The sequence below is a fragment of the Patella vulgata genome, chromosome 2 (assembly GCF_932274485.2).
Source record: "Patella vulgata chromosome 2, xgPatVulg1.2, whole genome shotgun sequence".
NCBI lineage: Eukaryota > Metazoa > Mollusca > Gastropoda > Patellidae > Patella > Patella vulgata.
Genome location: NC_065880.2, coordinates 44012317 through 44035096, shown reverse-complemented (window position 1 = coordinate 44035096; position 22780 = coordinate 44012317). Strand labels below are relative to the sequence as shown.

Here is a 22780-nt window from a genome sequence, read left to right as displayed (position 1 = left end):
ACGTGCATTGAAATAAAATTGAATCATATGTCAGTCGAGTCGACGTTACTCTCTCTTTCTCTCTCTCTCTCTCTCTCTCTCATGCGCGTCGTCTGTCTCTCACTTTCATTACCATACTTCCAAAAATCACTTAAGAGATCAAAATGACACAGAATAACCGGCCAACATTCCTTCTACCATTGATCTACTTAAAGTCTTGTCTTTCAAAATGTGTGCATGTATATTTAATCAATAATGTGTTGAGTCAACTTCAGCCATAGAGCTCACAGAGCGTCAAGGCCTTGTAGTTTACGATCATTTGAAATCAATTAAAATCATCAACGCAAAAAAATCATTCATTTCATGTCAAACACTTTGATATGTAGCGTCATGCTACACGTTTCTTAAAACCAAGACTGTGTTTCACAAATCGTGGCATAATATTGATTAATGGAATTATTATTTAGAATAAAGGACTTATAATGATCAATATAGAGTGATGTACTTTTTCAGACAAATGCATAGATGTAATAAATTTCTGAGCAAGATGGCCATGTCAAATGAAGAGCAATACTTCTGGACAGTATGGTGGTATATTAGATTCAAAGTGCTAAATGTATTATGTCGTGATATCGTCTAAATTTTTACTTCTATTCTAGACGATATTACGTACTGAACAAATTTGGAAATTTGAATCTAATCAACTGGGAAAATTTAGAACAAAAGCAGCGTCCCCGAAATAATATATCTACTATCCATTAAAGCAGCAACATTTTTATACCATAAAACAAATCCATATTATTCAGCCTGTGCAGTGAGTAAAACATAGACAAACATAACCTCCAGGTTTTCTCGAGTTTGTTTGCAGGGAGTGACGTTCTCTAAAGATAAACAAAGCATAGTCTTCAATTGGATTTGCATGTAACGGAATTTAGATAGTTAGAATTTCTAAATCAATTTGTATGATTCAACAATTGGTATGGTTAAGGGGTATTTACTGATTTACTAGAGAGTTGATTCTGGGCTTGTCATGTGCATAAATGTCTAAATATTATTTAATATAACACATTTGAAACCAGAGAAAAGGCCTGCAATAGGAAGATTTAGATCGTACATAATCTTTCTTTAAAGAAAAAAAATATATATATTCTATCTATATTTATACAATTCTCGTTTGTTTGTTTTTCCACAGCAGAAAAATTCGATCAGACTTTCGCGAAACGATTTTCTAAAAATGGGCTATTGATTAATAGAATTTGAATAATTATTACAAATTATGTTACAAGGGAGCAAAGATATCTTTCGAAAACTCCACAAATGCATTTACAGTTTAGCACCATATAAAACGAAGTTTTCAACAATAGAGATGTATTGACACCCATGTGTAATGAATACAACTCAAATTTGTAAAATAACATTTTATATTGGACTATAATATAAATTTGATGACACCGGACTTGGAAATTTTACTTACCATTTAAACTACTGCCTTGTTTGTTGCCAATATAATATTCACATCATAACCAATCCTATGCTCTGTACTATCTCTAGATATATTCTTGAATTCCAGAAGGTTACCATGGTTACAATTACATGCAAATAATTTATAGAATTCCATTAATGGGTCTTTGTGTAAATGGCAAAGTTTCTGTTTTACGATTTTTAATGATAAATAAACAAGAATAAGCCATATTTGTTTCGTTTTTCCCGTCTTTCTATCTTTACATCCAAATCATCAAGCATTTGTGAGATCGCTTTGTCTTTTTCTGTTTCAATCCTTTTTGGAAACGTCAGTCTCCAATTCATCTAATAATGATCGAATATTCTCTTTTTCAATAATTGCTTCACATACAAAGTCAATAAGTAGCTATGACATTTCGTAAGCTATACTAGGAAATGAATATTTGGAAAAATTATTTTCAAGGAATATTGAAATAAAATGGATATATTTATATAAAATGACGACATGACGTGTAAAGGACATCGGAGGTTATTTTACTATAATCATAGAACTGGAATTTCCGAGACCTTTTAAGGCTAAACCAGTCTCAACTATATAGTAATGAAGAGCCATGATATATAGTTACTGAATTTTATCACCCTTTCCCTGAAAGTTCCACTCGCAAATCATGTCATTAAATGATACACATTACTTTTCTGCCCCAGTCGGAATACTAAAGAGAGAAATACGCCATGCAGTATGCTATGAGGGGAATTTTGCCCGGACAGCAATGGAATTCCAAAGGTCATGGGTTCTATTTTGTGCATGCTACGAGGGCTGGCTGAAAAGTTCTAAGCAGACGTTGCAAGGTCTGGATACTGGTCAGGGAGAAATTTACTTCAGCCACCCTAAAATTTTTAAAAAGTCGTGCACAGCTGATACGACGTCATTATTAGGAAAATGACTCTTGTTGAAAGTGATGTCATTCCTATCGCGATAATGCGCTCAACCCTCTTATGAAAGATGCCCACAACACTAGCAATATGTCGAGTGGTCAATCGTCGATCAGCCATCACCATGCCATGCACCCGGGTAATGTTTTCTTGAAAGGTTGCTGTTGATGGCCTTGAGTGCTCTCTCTGCCACGTTTAAATTCGACAACCCACTTCCTTACTGTGGAAAAGGAAGGGACATCATCATCATTTATCTGTGTTGGGGCTAGTAATTTCAGTTGCAGGTACTTGATGACTGCCCTGTACATGTATAGCTAATTTTGGTGATTTCAATGGGTAGGTTCACAAGATGATCTGGTACGAAGACAGTAATAACACTACAGTTGCAGTTTTTATGATCATGATTCATTCAGTGATTGTACCTCTTGGTGGCAACAGTTTGTTTCAACCCAATTTATATATCCTTTTCAGGCTTAGAACTTTTCAGTCAGTATACGCTGTTCCGTGCCAGACTCTACGTCCAGCACAACTATAAAGGGAGACTTAGGCCAGAAAATCCCGATAACTTTCTCGACCAACGCAGAGAATGGGATCGAACACGTAACCTCCCAGGTTAGTGAGCCAAGGTCTTAGTCACTGAGCCACACACTAAAGTGATAATTCAGGGAGGGTTTGAAGAACTCCAAACAACCAATTTCATAACATCTACGGCAGAAGGTCAATCTAAGTTTAGTATTTTGATAGGTATATGTCCGGCATTTCTTCATGTTGATTCGTCGCTACAAAGAGGTAAGTGGATCTGCATTGTAGTCCTGGTCAAAGTGCGATATGTTTTGTGGGTATTGGATCTGGGATAATTGGCTGATGCCTTTGCTATTGGAAACAAACTTATATATTATCGACAAAAAACCCTTAATGACTACAATCGAAAGAAATACACAGTCTCTGTAGATCGGCTATACCAAGAGAGGGAGATCGAGATCGAGAGATCGATAGAGAGAGATTGTTCAATTTTATTTCAATAATTCACTTGCGCGTCTTTAGCTGTAAGGGGAACCGCACTGGGGGATCCAGACAAATCCCACGAGGTTGGACAAGAGACTCTACTCCTTGCCACATACAGGCGATGAATCGAAACCACGTCATTTGACTCAATAACAGAGCTTATGGTTTCACGTGCACGCGTTAAACCATTTACATCATGTACCGATTTACATTATTTGTATACTGATCGCATCAGGCCCTTTTAAATGTATTATTTGAATTTGTTTTTATAACATTGGAGAATATTACTATACCAAGCTGTTACAATCCGATATCCTTTTTTATAACTCATGACAAATTACAGTGTCAAAGGCATGTTTACCAAGCCATTGCCTTTGTTTAATTAATACATAAATCAATGACTAGGTAATTACTTGTTAGATTGTAAACTTAGATAATCAACTATTATAAACGTGGACAATTAGTTGTTCGAGAGTATAAATAATCTTTATGTTTATTCTGTAAAATATAACTACGTATTATTTCATGTACATGTTTTATAATCATACAAGCAAATTGTTGATAATGAAATATAACCCCGGAGGCAGAATAACCTGCATGAACCTGTACTATCCTTTATATCACTCCACGTCTGATAGACCACGACTTTGAATTTCACTAGAGTATTGGAGTTTTTACTTCGCTCTAGCAAAACGATCTTGGTCAAGTTGAATACAAAATTTATTAGCCCATTCCTGTGATGTGCATTTACAAGGGTGTTAGCTACACAGGAAGCAACTCCACTAAAAGTCGTTTCGATAATTTGGACCCACAAATTGGCACATAAAAAGTGGGAGTATAAAAACTAGTTTTATGGATCGAACAGATAATCGAAGGAAAATACCTATCGACATGTCTCATCTCTTTATAAGCAATCGAACATATTTTGAAGAAACAACTAAAGAATTGGTCAACAATTTATACAGTAAAAAGTTATATAATAACACAAATACTGCATTTTGTTCTAAATTAATAAAAGAATGATAATTTTGATGAAAGATACATACATAATAAGTATATGATGTGTTTATCACAGATAAGCTTTATTAACAAAGAATAACAATAATAAATGTTTTATGATAATATTATAATACAAATAATTTCATATTTAAAGAATTTCATATTTAAAGTGATTCTATTATAGAATACGCAAAAGATTAAATTTTCAACTTACAATTGGGTGCATACAAGGTAAGCCCCGCTCCTTCGCCTCTCGCAGTCGACCGTCACCGCCCCTTAACATTCATCGAGCCCGTACGCCTATGATTAGGCTTGTACCGAACCTTTTAGTTGTATTTTTTTAAAAAGAAAAGACGGGAAGTAAACGAATTACATAATGCTATATGCAGGCTATAGATCAACTTCCGACGCAGAAAACATGTGGATTTAGGTGGGTGACATAGGGTAAACTGTTCCCCAATCACTATTCGACCGCAAATAATATATTTTTACTATATTATACTAGAAGAGCGGTTCTTAGACTAAGAGTTGATGACTCGGTCTAAATGAGGTGAAGATGAAGACATAACATAATTAATATAAAAGAAATAATAGATAGGTTTTTTAAAATTAAAGCTATTTCTTATAATAATACTTGAATTGCGTTAAACATGCAATATGCAAAAGCAAAATTTTCTTATTGCAGGTCTTTCTTTAGGTCTGAAATGTTATCTAAATGATTACTTCGACATAAATTAACTTATCCAGACCATAATCAATTCTCGATGCCATCGTTAGCTCGCGATATTTAGTGGATTTGAATACATTTTGTGATGGATAATTTAACGTAAATTGGATAATCAAAACTTTGTTTTTTATGGTGCCAACGTTAGTAATGACGACTGAGGCTAGCCTAAAATTGAATCGCTAATATCTCGGTTCAGGGTGAATCAGTTTGACTGGAATTTTCAGCATATTCTGTTTTCATTATCTATCTTTTTTAAAAAACTATTATAGCGAGAACTGTCAGCTCTTTATCTAATCTTACCTAATGCCAGTTTAATCACCTATTAAGTCTTTCATAAAAATGTTTTTTTTATTAATTAGTATGCTTGGTTACCGATATTTCAGTCAGAAGCTTTAAAAATATACAATTATTTTATTCCTTTATGATGCAATTTCATATGCATTTTAGCTCATAGTCTGTACTTTAGAAATTCACCTTTATGTGACCGTAAACTTGTAATGATGACATTATGACGTAGAAGATCCATAAGAAGATTAAAAACACAGCACACACATATTTGGTAACTTTAGGACCACCTAGTTCAGCACGCCCAAATATAGATGTATATCGTCTGACCATCAGAAGAGCAATAGCTATTAAAGCACACACGGTGTAAAGTACCACACTAAAACTCAACGATCCTGCTGGCACTGCAAACGTTTTACCCTGAAGGAGAAGTTTGAAAAAAAAAACCATGTTAATCAGGCCTACACTGTAATTACTGGTGATGCGTCGGTAGAGGTTGAACAATGGGTTCTCTTTCGCTAGTGTTTTGTCTTGACAAAATGCATTTAAAGCTCACGAATAAACCATATGGAACTACAATGGTAGACTTGACCTACCAGGTTTCATTCCATTAGGATAACGACACCAAGTTTGCTAGAGTCTACTGTACAGAATGGGTCTGCAATTGTGCCGATTAATATTTATAACCAAAACTTCAAAAGAATTCAACCCTTTATTTTGATTTAGAGCAAAGGGGCTTGGATCCTTTAGCGTGGTAAAGTCGATTCCTCAGCTTTGAGATCATTCTTATATTTTGATCCCTGGCCGTAATGAGATAGCGAATCTTTAAAAACTTACCTTTAATGTCCAATAAATAGAAGCTATCAACCATGGTAAGCCCAGGCCAAGGAAAACGTTGACAGAATTACTTCCAGTAACGTTGCCAATAGAATTATCAGCATATTTTTCTCTGACGGCTGCTTGTTTACTTGCAAATAAATCTGGTAAACTAGTTCCTAAGGCAACAAATGTGATTGAGGTGACTTCATCCTTTAAACCTACCAGACAACCGAATGTTCCCGCCAAATCGCCAACAATAGCCGTCAATCCGCCAATCAATCCAAGGGAGGTAAAAAATGCTAACCAACCACCCCATATAGATGGAGGAGGAACAATAGCAAAAATAACCTGTAAAATATAATGTATGTAATTATCAAAAATACGTAGACCTCGACAAATAACTTGTCAATAATTCTACAGTCCTTTAAAGCTTAATAAATTCATACCATCGGAGTAAAGGATACATCTATTCTGATTTTACCTCCTAAGATAGATTTGGATTTAATCTAGTCTTACGCCACAAATCACCATTGACATCCCGATTTATAAAAATGTCTCAAAGAAATAAACTAACTTAAAATACAAACCTTCCAACCAAATGTTAGAAAATGCATAAAATAATCAAAACCTCCAGCATTCTCTATATCTCCACCATTAACATTCATAGCTTCTTCAAACTGTTGAGACCATGTCACAGTTTCTAACCTCATGGCATCTAAATTAGCGTTTGTAAGATGCACAACGCGGCTAACAACCCCTTTAAAAGCTGAAAAAAGATAAATGTAAATTTATATTTGTGTTTGCGCTCCGTCTATTTTAGATTTTTTTAATTTTTTACAAGCAATATTTTATTCAGATTTGTATCTGAATAGGGATTGGGGAACAGGCATAGCCTATATTAAACCCCTCTCCCTGTCAGATATAGATACATGTATTTACAGTTTAGAAATAGATAATCAATGTACACCTGCAAGTATGATTATAGTGAAAATATATTTACAATGAGTGTTTATAGTTGTCCCTGGAACCGTCTGGTGATTTCGAAGAACGAGTGGACAGTTTTAAAAATATTGAGTGAGTTTTTCACGTCGTCAATTCCGTGCAATAAAACAGTAGTCGATAAATTATTTATTGTTTTATTTCGGGCATCTGAACATAAGGAGCAATTCAATAAAAAATGTTCAGTGTCTTCAAATTATAGTTAATAGTTTTAACTACGGTAATATATATCACACGGGCGGCTGAAATCTACACTGTCAGTGTCGCGGTTGGGCTCGGTACGCCGTTTGGCTTGGTCCAATGTGATGTGACTTTATAAAATGTTCTTATTTATTTTAAGGTCTATTATGTCAATTCCATACTGTATTGTACAATATGTGCCTACCACTTACTCGCAAAACTTTCTTATATTCATTATAAAAAATTAAGTTACCGAACCAAAGGTACAGAACGAAACCGTATATCGCTGTTGGGTATAACGGCAAAAGTTTTCTATTTACCATCATCATTCATTATAGTAACAATTGTTCTCTTGACTTGACCAATATGTGCACCTTCAGATACTCTGATTATTGACAGATCAAAATGTTCATCTTTCTCAAACACCTGAAAATATAATCAATTTTAATCTTGCTCGACGAAAGGCTATCTCATTAAAATACAGATCTATATTTCCTTTCGTTTTTTTATACTTTCGATGGCATACATTACATAAAGATCTGACCAATTGTAGTGGGAGGTCGTGTCAGGGGTCATGCGAGCGGCTTTTGACCCTATGACGCCAGACATTGATTAATCAACCAGCGTTAACGTTTCTAGTTGTTTATCCACAGTTCTGTGCATCGCACACATCAACCAGAACGCGGCTTATATGGCCACAGATCACCAATGATTTCCCCACTCACTTTAATGTTAATTCTCGTCTCTTAGACCGGCTCTAACTTTTTCCCAAATTTCTGTTCGGTAGAACGTTTTCTATCCCGGATGGAGCAACATGTGGCAACCACTTGCTCAAAAGCACGTATGAGGTTCACCAAGGAAAACTTGAGATACACAAACTTAAAGTAACGACCAAAAAAACTTCCGCCTCATAATTTCCATGCAAAAGGGGAAAAGGGAAAGGGAGAGCAAGACTAAAAATAACCTTCGCCGCTGTGTCCATATAACAACTCTTCCAGACCCTAGTATTGTGACAAGTAAAGCGAAATTTGGAACTATAAAAAACGAAACGAAATATGATCTGTGTTTTAATCAAATTGAACGAAGTGGTTTATTTGTAAAGGGAGGCAATCGCATTTTACAACAAACAAATCTGGATTCGATCTACTAACTGTTTTGTAGTTTCATGACACGAATGTTATGTATAGGATTTTAACCTACCCGAAGTTGATATGATAGAGAACACTCCTCCGGCGAAGCCCAAGTGTTCTTTATCATATCAATCCGATGGAGAGAAGGTTTATATTCGACATATACAACGTCATAGTCTTAAATTAAATAGTCTCTTCCATTAAAAGTCAACAATGTTTGGATAATTGCTCGATAGTTTCCGCCAAATAACGAAAATTACTGAACTAATCGCGTGAATGCATGTCAATTGTTTATACTCAACTGTTTATACTGTCTCCATTTTTGGAGTAAATATAGGTTCACTTGAATTGAAATCAAAACCAATATGGACAGTAATACGTTATCAGACAAATAATCAATCCTATTTAGCCAACAGATTGACGGTGGAATAGATGTGAATGCAATTTCCGACGAGGATCTACTAGTTGCTAGTCAAAAGGATAAAGAAAATTTGAATCAAAAGGCAATCTTTTCCGATAATTCTGACAGTGAACCGTGAAGGTTTTCGGTATGTTCTGATAAGGATTTGACCGACTGTGTAAAGTGGACTGTACCCAAAATGTGGACGAAAAGAAAATTCTGAAAGATATCTTAGACATGGAGAACCGATCTAAATATGTCGATATAAGTACGCCATCTATTTCGGTGCTGAATGCTACAAACTGTAGCATACAAATTTTTAATTGTCAAAAGAATTATTTCTGTTTTCTTTTTATTATTTCGATCATCAACGTCCTCAGCGGTTGATATGAACCGAATATCAACCTGAGATGACGTCATGATAGGTTGATATGAACCAGTCAATCTATGATGACGTCATGACAGGTTGATATGAGATATAACTTCTATGCACATCCAAGAAAAAACTACCGCCAGTTACTTTTTGGTCTATAATATTGATGAAAATAGCTGATTCAGATTTTCTACCAGGTTGTGGTGAATGTTGACAATTTTGAAGCCGTGGTATCAGGAGATAACATAAATGTAGGTTGCCTTTGTAAGTAAACAGTTAAGCCAGTTCAATATTTCGTTCAGATTATTATGACATATATATGGTGTATGGCATGAAAGTACCACTGAGTAATTGGTGGACATAGCTCCGCTCATCTAGCAGTATTTAAGAAAAAAGTCCAGGTAAGTTCAGGTTAAATAATTAAACACGTGTAATTGTTTTACAACTCAACGAGAGTTCCTGTAGCCAAGGCCTCTTATGTTGTCCATTTTTTTAAAAATCAGACAGCGTACACAAAACCACATTGATGGAATATATTATATCAGATAAAATATACCTGATCATCGTGAATTTGAATTTCCACCATTTTTCTCATTTCACCATGTTCAAAGATGAGTTCACCTTCACCCCCTGTGAAGTCTCTGTTATTGATAGCCGTCATGTTTTTTGTCATCCATGTTACTACGACTCTACCGTCAGCACCATGTGATCTAATAACAGGAACACAAGCAAGACCAATACTTTCTTTAAATACATAACTTGGTTTCTCAAACTCAAACGTTCCAGGCTCTGAAGAATGATAAAACAAACAGCTCAGCATTTCAAAAATATTGTCGTACATTTCCATGTCTGGTCCTCTGCTCGTAGTGTATGTGATACCAATCGAGGTCCGTCACGAATGCAGCAGGAAAATAGAACGTTAAACAACATTTCAATTGAACAATCCAGGTTTCGTGTTGGCGTTGCTAGTGCACTAAATGATCCTTAACAGGCGGAATTCATTGAATAATAGGCGAAAATACCAACGGCCCCAAACTCCCCAAGCATGCATGCGTCACTACAGAAAATAAAAATGGCCATGTATCAATCTTAATAACGACGAATATGCTGATGGCCTGGCAGCGTAATACAGATTTATTTAGTGACTATAAGATCATAATGGCCAGACACTGGGAGCATGGTGAGAAGATCACAATAACGTCATATATGTAGATCGTGTCGATTCTGCAATGGCTTTCATGTACATCATGTTGATTCCACAACTTACATGTAGGGCATGTTGACGATTTTCTTGTAGATTACGACGACTTTCATGTAGATGATGTTGATAGCACTACATTCGTGTATATGCTGACCAGTTAACGACATGCATGCAGTGATTTATATTAGATCATGTTTTTGTGACGACTTACTATGTAGATCATGTTTTTGTGGCGACTTACATGTAGACCATGTTGATTTGATGATTATAAGATCGGGAAGATCATCCACGCGAATTTATAAAAACAGAAAAACATACCATCGTCGTTTAAGATAGTTATCTGACAAATGGATCGTGTACCAGTCACTGCTAGTTGATCGGTTTCTACGCTAGCTTTAATAAAGAAAACCTCATCTGGTTCCCAAATATTGTCATCGATAATCTCTATATCGATATGTTTGGATGTTTCACCCGGCTCTAATACAATCGTTGTTTTAACAGGTACATAATCCGAGTTAGCTTCAGCTGTTCCATCAATTGTTTCGATTCTAAAGATAAAGAATACGATGACTTATATTGCTAAAACAATGGAGCATAATGTTCAAAATACATAGGGGGGGGGGGGGTGCTAAATGAATAAGACGCTGGCTCGCTAGCCTGGCGGTCGCGGGTTCGCTCCCGGTAATGGCCGAGGTTCACCGGGCTTTCCGGGTCGTGGTTCCTCTTGCAGGTCATCTGTCTAGTTAATGTTAATATTATCATACCTGACTAAAACTCTATGTTAATGTTTTAATACCTGACTAATTATGTTAATATTATCATACCTGACTAAAACTCTATGTTCTGTATTTCCATGTCTCATTAAAATAACTTTAGCTCGACCTTCCTTTTCTAAAACAGCTGTAGAGGTAGCAGCGAATTCTACAACTCCTAAGCTTCCTCCCTGGGTTAGTTCGGTTAAGGTTCCAGTTGAACCGAAATCTTCAGAACTCAATATTTTCTCAAGTACCTAAAAATAAGAGAGGTACATGATATCCTGGGCACGTTGCTCTTTTGGAAAGTACTAGTAATATGATTCCGGAAGCGTGGGGATCAGCCATGCATCACACCATGGACCCGTTCCTCTGTCTGGAGGTAAGCAGGTGTCTTCTTTGTAAACATTAGATATATCATAAATAAAAATACTTACCGCGCCTTGTTTTTCATTGACCTGTGGTTCAAGTTTGGCACTACCAGTTAATTGTCGAATAGCGTTCATTTTATACCAGCCTGGACCATGTGACATATTCTTAGCAATGATATTAGCAGCAATCTTAGCTTCATCTTCTTCACTAAGGTTTGCTTTACTACCCATCCTCTGTATAAAAGAAAACTAAAACTATCAGTTTGCTATAGATAATACGGTATTTTCTGTATTTGTAATATCAAATATGCTCTGGTTATATCGTTGTGGTTCCCTTATGAAATTAACTCCACAAATTACATGGATGCATGCAAACCGAGGTTGATATCGCAGATAAGTTGTCATATTTTTTTTATTTTTATCATCTTAGCGCACACGCAGAGATCTTTCCTGTGGGAGGCAATCGGAGTACCCGGAGAAAACCCACGAGGTTGAGAAGGTACCCATCTCAAAGCCACATACGCTCACATCGGAGATCGAGACTACGACCGCCAAGGTGGCCGACCAGCTAGAGCATGAAGCGCGACACTCTAGACCACTAGGTCATCCCAACCCTACCTTCGACCTATTTTAGCTAAACATATACTTATTAGTTGTAATTTTAATGATGTCACTTTTGCGCAGAAATATCAATCTGAAAAATAGTATAATTATCCATTAAAGGACAATATTCGTGCCAGTCAATATAATATATGTGACAGAACTGGTTAAACACGTTCCAAATATTATTTCATCACAGAGATCATTGCTACGATAGATGTGGAATCAATGTTTCAACAATCGGAAGTGACGAACGCAAAAGGAAAACACATGTTATTCCTCTATATAACTGATTGAAGTGACGGGTGATAACAGGTACATGTGCGAATTTCTGACCACTAATAATTCCTTCGAAGACCAAAAGTTGTTGCGTGAGACTGTGAAAGGATATCTGACAATTAAAAAAAAATTGACTGTCACTAGGTAAGAGAACATGAAAGAAAAATAGAAAAAGTCCGTGCATTACCATGTTTTTATAAGGATAGAATGAATAAACACGCGTGAATGTACGGACTGTTTCTATTTTATTCGTGTTCTCATATCTAATGACATTCAATTACTTTTTTAAATTGTCAGATATACTCTTACAGTCTCATATAACAACTTTTAGTCTTCGAAGGAATTATTTGTGAGCAGAAATTCGCCCATGTATCTGTTATCACTCGTCACTTCAGTCAGTTATATAGAGGGATAACTCGTGTTTTCCATTTTAGTTCGTCATTACCGATTGTTGAAGCATTGATTACGCCTCTATCGTAGCAATGATCTCTGTGATAAAATGATATTTGGAATGTTTTAACCAGTTCTATCACATATGTGATAATGACTGGCACCAATATTGTCCTTTAACGATTTGCGCTCGAAAGCGACCCCAACCCTATTTAGGTAAATATATCTCAAGACTTACCCGAAGCACTTTGAGTATAGTTTCTTCATCAGCATGGACAATATTACCAACATCAAATTTAACTGAAATTGAAATAAAATATTTTTGTATTCCTTTTTTCCAACACGTCTTCAATATACCGGTCCAGAAAAGACGTTAAACCCCATTTCATTTCCATTCTCAAGATATTATACTAGATCAGAAATGCTAATTATTGGCCGCAGTCAATGAGTGACCAATAAAATTAGTTTATATCCAAACCCATTCATTCATAAATATAACAGTTAAACAATAAATTCAATTCATAATATATTTCCGGATTGATATTTAAATATGATTTAAATGTTAATGTCTATGCTAGAACATGCTTGGTATATTAATAAATTAGTAATAACATAAAAATATAATTTAGATAATTATGTACCCAAGGAGGAGACGTTTATAAGTTAATGCAACTTTTGTCTAATCCCCGTGTATTGTACAATATAATGTTGATGCAATAAAATAAGTTTAAACTGAAGTAAACCACACAACTGTTATGCAAGAATACGTGTACAGTAACATGCCTGTATAAAATTGTGTATCGTAGATATCAATGTAAATATCCAATTAAATATTATTGAATAATGTTAATTAGTAAAAAAAAAAAGACAAAAAAAGAAATTAGTTAGTAGAGGCTAGTATATGAACTGTAAAAGTGGAGTAAGGTACCATTCTTGCCTGGATCTCTTTCAAATGCTGTATATAAATAAACAATAAATAATTTTATATGCGATTTATGATAATACAATACATATTGTTTGTAGTAAATTTGTCATTGCCCATCTCCAACCGCCGCGTTATACCATTGGAATTAAATGAATGATGTTTCCCTTTGATGTTATTTGCGTTTGGCGTGGTGGATTCGGTTTATTACATTATTCTTATTCGGAATTTTGATATTATCATTGCAAACCTTAGATATTGAAAATTACAATGTTGACGTAAGCGTATCGACTGTTACGGTCAACAAAATATGTGTAGCATGTGCGTAGCGACGCCAAAAATAAATAAAACATTATCAATAATTCACGATCATGAATCTGATTAGAAGGTTATTACCCATCTAGTACTGATCATAATCGATAAATCGATAAATCAATAAATTAACCGTGATCTTTGGCTTCAGCCACAAGGAACATGTTTATGACACAAAGTGAATATCTTTAACAACATCTTTACACAAGCATTTCTTTTGTCAAAAGCACCTAACGAAAGGTGGTCGACAAGGACACATATGTTATAATTGAAATGATTTCTTGAAAAAAATGATAAAATTATGGATAATTGAAATTTTGACAAAAACGGTCCAATTAAACATACATTATGCAAGAGCTAAATCTGTCTATTGCAGGTTTTTCTTTAGGCTTGTAATGTTATCTAAGTTTTTAATTAGACATTAATTAACTTATCCAGACCATAATCAACTCTCGATGTCATCGCTAGCCTGTGATATTTATTGGATTAGGTTCCGATTTGCTGTTCGACTTCCATTTTAATCGTATCGACTTTAGTAATGATGATCGAGGCTAGGCCGAAAATTCAATCGCTAAAATCTCGGTTCAGAGTGGATCAATTTGACTGAAATTTTCAGAAAATCCCCTTCACATTATCTAGTTTTTAACTATTATTATAGTGAGAACTTCCAGCTCTTCATCTAATCTCCCATAATGTATCTTTAATTACCAACAAGAACGGGTAATTGGTCAATAGCGCCCAAAGTATTGCAATAAGTGAACGACAAGGAAAGGTATGATATAGATATGCATATTCTACACATCTTATCGAAAACAGGGGGGTTGGATGGCCGAATGGTTAGCACGTGCGTATTCTATCATAGGGCCTGTCGTTGAATCAACTGGCGTGGTTTCGAATCCCCGGTTGTACGTGACAAGGAGTAGGGTCGCCTGTCCAACCTCGTGGGGTTTTCCGGGTTCTCCGGTTTCCTCCCACTGCTAAAGACCCATACGCGCAAGCGAATTATTGAAATAAAATATAACCATGTGTTAGTCCAGAAATGACCTAGTCTGTGTCGAGTGGACGTTAAACCCCATTTCTCTCTCTCTCTCTCTTATCGAAAATTGAATGATTTCATAACAAATTGATACAATTATGGATAATTTAAATTTTGACAAAAACACTTTTACTAATCACCAACAAGAAACAATCGCGAACCCTTTTGTGTAAATAAAGGTATAGCAAGATCAAATATAGCCTCATTAAGACATTGGTCAAACAATCATATCGATCAATCCTAAAACATAAGTAATGACCATTTAACGCATACATTTACTTGTGTTGATTTCTTGGCGCCACCTTTTAAATGCAACTGTCAACATTAAAAATATGATTGATTTGTATCCGGTAACATCCAGACCAAAGGATAAACAAACCATCATTTTGTTTCGTTTTTTTATTCTTCTATAGATTAATATTTAAAATAGCCCCCAGTTTGTTTGAGGTGTTTGTGTATATTGTGTCCTTCCAATAGGTTTGTTTTGAGTAATTGTGTGTGGTGTGATGCGCCCCCCTACACTTACTATTAAAGTAGCTAAGTCTCTAACTCAATATCATCAAAAATCTTCGACATTGAAAACACGAATTAGTTGTCAATTCAAATCAACATTGGTCTTGTGATCTTACAGGGAAAGGACGGGCTTCTGATATCCAATATTCAAGACAAAATAAACATTTTATCATTGGTACACGAATCGTGTACCATAATGCATTTCAGCGCCATTTGGAACACGGGACTCAAAGAACAGGGCTAGACATATTCCACAAGTCATGTCAAATGGTGACGCTATATTCTTATCTGGAGAGCATACGCAATAAATACCATCGGTGTAGACTGGAAAAAACAGACGCTAAAGATTGCCATTCACATGAGACTTCTGGCGTATTTCGCCGAACATAACTGATTACAAATTACAGTAAATACAGAAACGATTGAATGTAAATCAGTTTATATACATTCATATTACATCATTATATGCGTTGCGACCCATTTTTGTCAATTTCTAGGTACCAAATATTAGCGAGTTAGCTCCTTTAAATAACAGTCTCCAATCAATATTTGCTTAACATGTGTCACTGCCCTTTCTGTTATTACCCTCTTTAATAAAAGATATAGTCTATACAAGGACGATCATGAAATAAGTGAATGTTGACTTCATCCTTCGCTGAATCTAAAATCATTGGTCTTAATTTGGACACTGAGAAAATTGGGAGGTCCTATATCTTTATTTTTATTAACCCACCACCGAAATCGTGTCATGTGTTTCAAGTAAGCATACTCTGCCTCATAAACAATCCAGATAATTCTAAAGACAAAGTTAGAATTTTATTAAAGATGGATCATGTAAGGTTAGCTAAAGAGCTGAACGTTCTTGGTATAATGCTTCAAAACTAGGTAATGAAAAATGAATATATTGAAAATTTCATTCATATTACTGTATTCTAAACGAAGTAATGACTGTTTGAAAATATAGTGTAGATCGTTCATTATCGTAGCAACAGTATTTGACAATATAGACTTAGCCTCGATTGTCCATTTTATCGCTCAAATTTCAAATCTCGCCGATTTTTTAAATCCATTTAAATCTCGGCCATTCGACGATTTAGAGAGTTGATTATAGGCTTGTCATGTTAATAAATTAATGTCCAAATAATATTTGAAGCCAAAAGAAAGACCTGTAATTGGCTGCTAAAGGCAGATTTAGTATACATAGTGCATCTTTAACAATTGCGGTATCAATAGTAGATGATATAACCCATATGATGTGTCAGACAAATGCAATTTCTGTTACATTATATCTCATCTTATTGCAAATACGTGTACATGTCTCTATATCTTTTATTCTTATATTAGTATGTTATCTTGTTTTAGTGTTTGGCTTGTTGCGTTCCCCGCTCTTGATCGAGTGGGTCATATTACTGAATGTATTTATAAGTGTTCTATATAATATGAAGAAATTAACAATTTCTATTATATATTTACACATAATAACAAACCGTGTTACTGTCTTACCTACCGATGTCAATAAACTATAATAAGCACATAAAAATAGTAACAACACGTCGAGGCCTATATTTTACAGAAAAGCTGAACTGGGAAAATATGAAAATTATTAATTTGCTTAAAATCAGACTTTTTACTTTGACCCCAAAATATGATAAATTTTTATTGTCGTTAGTTTTATATATCAAATATACACCAATCGATTTATCATTTGGATATAAAGATGGTGAAATGCATATGGAATGGGTCGGTAGTTGCAGGAACTCCCTCCCTGTCGACAAATAATGACGCCATACGATAGTATAATAGGCCGCTATCCTCAAGTCATATTTGAACATACAATTTCAAGATATCCATAGTCATAAACTGGAAACATACATATAAAGCGACATGCAGTTAAACGGAACCTGTATCCAAGTTTAAAATAGGTCGTCTCACAACCTATGATTTCCGAAGACGATGCACCGCATGACCCCATTGTACGTAAATTAAATCTATGTTAAATATTAGCGTGTATGATTGTCATAGAAACAGCATACGGATTGATCTTTTATTGAAAATTTATACGTGACCCAGTCTTATTATTGTTTGAAATTTAACCCCTAACTTCTATGTGCCAGTATCTTTCTTAAACAAACAGAAGATCGATGACTATGATATTACTATCAATTATTGTCAATATAGTATATTGGTACTTGGGGCCCGGATTATGTAACGTTACGTAAGTGTGATTATGTGCAATAGGGTTTTATAGTAGTGTTCGATTTATAATCTAATATGATTGTACTTTGGATCAACGCCCAGATGCTGTATACTTTTGATAAAACCTAATAAAATAACATGTGGCGGTTGGTTTCATGCACGTGGCAGTTTAAATATATATATCTCTCTCTCTCTCTCTCTCTCTCGCTCGGAGTACACAGTCCATATAAGTTGCTGATTAATTTTTCAAGAAAGTAAGGAATGGTGGAGTTCGTGGTGAATAATTCATTATTGAACTGTTTAAATGGTCTAACATTGCCTTGTATTTGTCCTGTACGTATATGCACTATTCGTGAATATAATTTAGTGACAAGCTATTAGTTCAAGATATATTCAATAAAATTCATTTCGCTGAACGTTCATTTTCTATTTACTCTTCCGTGTCTGTATATTTATCGACGGATTATTACCACACCCAAAATGTCAATAATATAAATTAGTCCTTTTATAATTTATCATTTGATTTCCTATCATTGAGCTGTTGTATGCACGGTTAATTGAAATCAAAGTTTAATTGGGATTATTCAAGGAGATGGTCCATCTGTTTCTGTATTCTATCAACGATGGATGCCGGTGATGCCAATGGGATAAAACATTCTAGATGACCCTAAAAGTTAGATACGTCATCAATACTACCAGGAGTCTTTCGATATCAAGCATAAATATCAGTAAATCAACGAGTTGTGTTTATTTTGTGTATAAATTAACACTGCTTTCACCGGTGATCTCATAAACGCAATCAATCTACATGTAAATATACACCTGGATTAATAATATAAACACAGAACCTGTTAGTCGTCAAAGAGAGTTTCTGTTAAAATTCATTTAATGTAGTTCGAGGTGTAGTTACTTTCCTTGTGCCCTTATTTTCCATCTGCAGGGATTTACAAATTACAGAGCAGAAAGGAAACCCATTCATAGATAGGATATGCAATGATCAATTTGACTTTTCTGCTGTTGTCTTTTTTTTTAAATCATTTAATTTTGCCATATTGACAAGATATCTAATTAGGTCGTGAATTAATTAATAAATACAACAGAATTTCGACTCACCTAATCCAAGTTCAGATTCACTAGAACTAACGGCAGATTTTGATTTTCCACAAAAATCTTTATCAGCTATATAAGCTAGAATCACCATGACTGGAAACATTAAGAAGGTGACAACAGCCTCCCATACATCTACGTAGTTTGGAGAAATAAAGACTAAAATAATTATCAACCAAATGTAAGCAAAAACTGAAAATGTGCTCGTAATAGCAAACACTTTTATACTTTCAATTCGCCGCGTTTCTTGGTCTGGTATGGCCATTAAACAAATGCCAGTAATACACAATAAGTTAAATGCAGCAGACCCTACAATAGTTCCTGGTCCAAGAGCACCAGCTTTGAATTGGTTTCCTGTTATTTCTATAACAGAAAGTAAGATTTCCGGAGCACTTGATCCCAGAGCCATAAGAGTTAAATTAGCAACGGTGCCGTTCCATACCCTAACAGTGGTTTCCTTGGTGCCAGACCCTATATCAGCAATAAAAATGGTCTTTTCGTGAGATGTTATAGTCTCTATGGCTCCCATGAAAATGTCTGCTATTATGGATATTCCTAAAAAGGAATACAATAACGCGAAGAAATATATAGCGGCACGTCCAGGAATTGGCCATGTATATTCATTAATTAATGGTAAAAGTAATCCAACATCCGAACACATGTACGTGCTGACATCGCACGTGGCGTTGGTGGTCATCTTCAAAGTCAGTTTATATATACGAATCTGAAAATAGGGAATATTGCCTAATTAATATATATTTCAACATTAAATATTTTAAATTCAATCAGACATTTTTAAAGTATTTAAAAGCTATTTAGGTAACCAACTCAACAAACTTTTAAATGGTATGTTGATTGTCAGTTTAACAATTATATCAATCTGAAAGGTAATGGAGTGGCGTTGAGTATATTGTCAACACAATCCATCGGTCATTTTCAGACTACATGTATTAACATATGGGTATTTTTTTTCTATGGTTACGTGGCAATGCAAGGAGGTGAATTTTATCAACAACACTAAAACAAAAAACGTTTAGAACAATTACAATAAAGGAAATTTGCGGATATTTACAGTGTGTAACGTATAATATCAAAACCCTAAAAATGCCATGCGGACGAGGAAAAAATAAATTCTGAGCATTCTTATTGTGAAAAAAAAATATAGAAACTAATATATTTTACCTATACCCCGAGAAAAACGTATACTGTTTTTTACAACTTATATGATAATAAGAATAACTAAAATACACAGACCAACTACTAACGAGGGGTTCATTTAATGGATATAAGACCCGGTCACACGTTGTGCATGTTGTGTACGATCTAACTTTATTAATTACATTAATTATTGAGAGATCTGAGACACGAGCTGATTAATCTATTGTTTCTCGTACACTGATCGCATGTAATTACGGGAAGTATTGATGTAGTATTAAGGAAGTTTCATTTCCATGTCTACTTGGTTTGCATAGTACGTTGCATGCAAGCACATACCAAACGTATTTGAACCCTTAAGTAATAGGGAACACCCCTGTTTGGACGTGACTCGTTTATGTCAGAAACCTCCCTTTAATCGAGGACTGAAAGCTTTATGGCATGGATTTGTCACATGGATATATTCAATCCGCTAATTCTTATAGATTATAAAGTAATTCACAGTTAGTTAATCACTTACGGAACCCACCACGCATTAAGCGCTCTAAACTAGGCTTTTAATCCGTTAATCCCATCGTATGATTTTAGCGTGGATTATAAATCTCTATTGGGTTCAACTAAGGTCGTTCAATATAATTATGATGTGTTTCCTCAGAGTCAGATCGATAGGTTATTACTAACAACAATGTTCTATTATTTTTGACATCCCAGAATCTAAAATATATTAATAAAGGAGCAATACTAGATCGACTCATTGCAATTCTGAGAGACAAAATGTACATAAGCTGCTTTATTTAATTCCTTCTTTCTTCTCATTTGCAATTAATATTGCTATGCCATTTAACCGGTTTTAAACAAACACAACAAACACGTACCCCCGTAGCTGGAGAAAAATCATCCAGAAATTAGAATATCTGAATGGAACTAATCGCTTCCGTTGAATATTTTAATAGAACAAACATCCGAACGTTTTAGATATTTTAGAAACAATTAGAAAGACTTCCAATTTTACTAAACATTCATCCCATAAAGAAGATGTCTTTCTGTCCCTTAAACGAGGATAGATAATTTAAAAAAATTTATGACAAATTTAATCCTGAATGGTTTTAAAATTAAAGTTATAACGCTATTTAATTTAACAATTTTTTTTTCTTTAAGAGTACTTTTTTTTAAACAGTGATCGATATTTTTCGTGATTTTGCCAATCAATATGAGAATGACTATATTAAAACTAGTTGAACATACCTCTAAAGACGTTCTACACGCTTCATTGCCAGTTGTTGTAAAGTATATCCATTAAAATAGACCGTACTGTATTTTTGGTTACTAAGTATACACATGATTGTAAATAGTGGGCGCAATAGATATCAATAGTAAAGGTACATAACTCTTTTCGCGCCAATCAAAAGGTAAAGTGGTATCCAAGCGTGCTGTGTTTTGATCAATAATAAATGCAATACCTGGTGTTCATAAGGATACATGCGATAAATATTTAGATGGTGACGCAATCATGTTGTACTGACGTAATCCTACCTAGCACTTGAATAAAACATCTGTAAAATTAGCTTTGGAGAATAAAGAAGTATGAACGAAATAAAATGATATTCTTTTGCAAGCTATATATTAAAACTAACAGCTGTAGCTGAAAAGCCCTGTTCATTATTGCAAAGAAAATCAAAGTGTTTATTTTTTATGAAAGTTCAAAAATATATTTTTATTAGTTTATATTCTGATTCCTTGGAAAACGCAATAGGTATAGGCTTCTGATTGGTTTAAATATCGTGGCCTCACATTGTTCCCACTTGTCGGAAAATTAAAAGAGTATTAAAGAAATTAAAAATACATCACACAAAAGAATTGGGTTTAACGCCCTACCTTTTTTTTCGCACCAATGGTGCTAATGGAAACTGTTTTGAACTGACTTTTTCTATAAGTATGAACGAAGGCCACTTTCAATAACAAAGAATAAAACGTTTTGGGGAACAGTCTAGTTCATCTGCAAATCTATAACGACTACGTACTTTAATGCACTTCTGTGGATCGCGAGGTACGGGTGTGAGAATGGAGTTGGCATACATAAATGATTACTGAGTCACTTCCAACTTTAGACTAGCCCCCAGTTTTCGGAAATACTAGTTATATTGTAATACTGTACAAATTTGTTCGGTTTATTTCATTATTTTTTTTTCATAGAATGGCTTGAGTGAGCAGAAATCAAATCTTCCACCAATAAGATGTTTTTACATAAAACACCATTTTCGGGCAACAAGTAAATTATGATAGACTAATGACAGATGGGAGTGATGGGTACTGTAATAAAGAATGGTTGACATCTCAAACGAGTAACTTATTGACGACTTGACCTGCCGATTCAAGCCAGTAAAAGGGGATGGTTTTCATAGTAACGAATGAAAGAACGGCATAATTCTAACCAGATCTGGATGGTAAATCCCATCACTGCGCAAAGGGTACAGTCTTACTTCATCGTGAAAAAGTTAGAGATAGAAGAAACAACAGTAAAACGAAGCAGGCTCTTATAATCTTTTCATTCATAATAAACAAAATTTGGTTGTTTTTTTTATCTATGAGGGCGGTTTTCTTCCAAAGGTTGAAGGTGGACTCCTGGTCTGTTTTTTTTTGGTTAGTTTTTAAGCGA

At 34.7% G+C, this 22780-nt stretch overlaps 1 protein-coding gene across 1 annotated transcript; it reads right to left on the bottom strand.

Moving 5' to 3' along the window:
* Nucleotides 1-4321: 4321 nt before the first annotated feature.
* LOC126810484 (sodium/calcium exchanger 1) lies at nt 4322-21431 on the bottom strand. Its single transcript, XM_050535573.1, has 12 exons — nt 21370-21431; nt 18976-19693; nt 13812-13838; nt 13122-13183; nt 11681-11848; nt 11316-11500; nt 10810-11039; nt 9847-10079; nt 7708-7813; nt 6796-6974; nt 6227-6556; nt 4322-5809 (listed from the first exon to the last, which is right to left on the bottom strand). The coding sequence occupies exons 2-12, from the start codon at nt 19664-19666 to the stop codon at nt 5567-5569; spliced, it is 2454 nt and encodes an 817-aa protein (XP_050391530.1). The 5' UTR covers nt 19667-19693; nt 21370-21431; the 3' UTR covers nt 4322-5566.
* Nucleotides 21432-22780: the final 1349 nt, after the last annotated feature.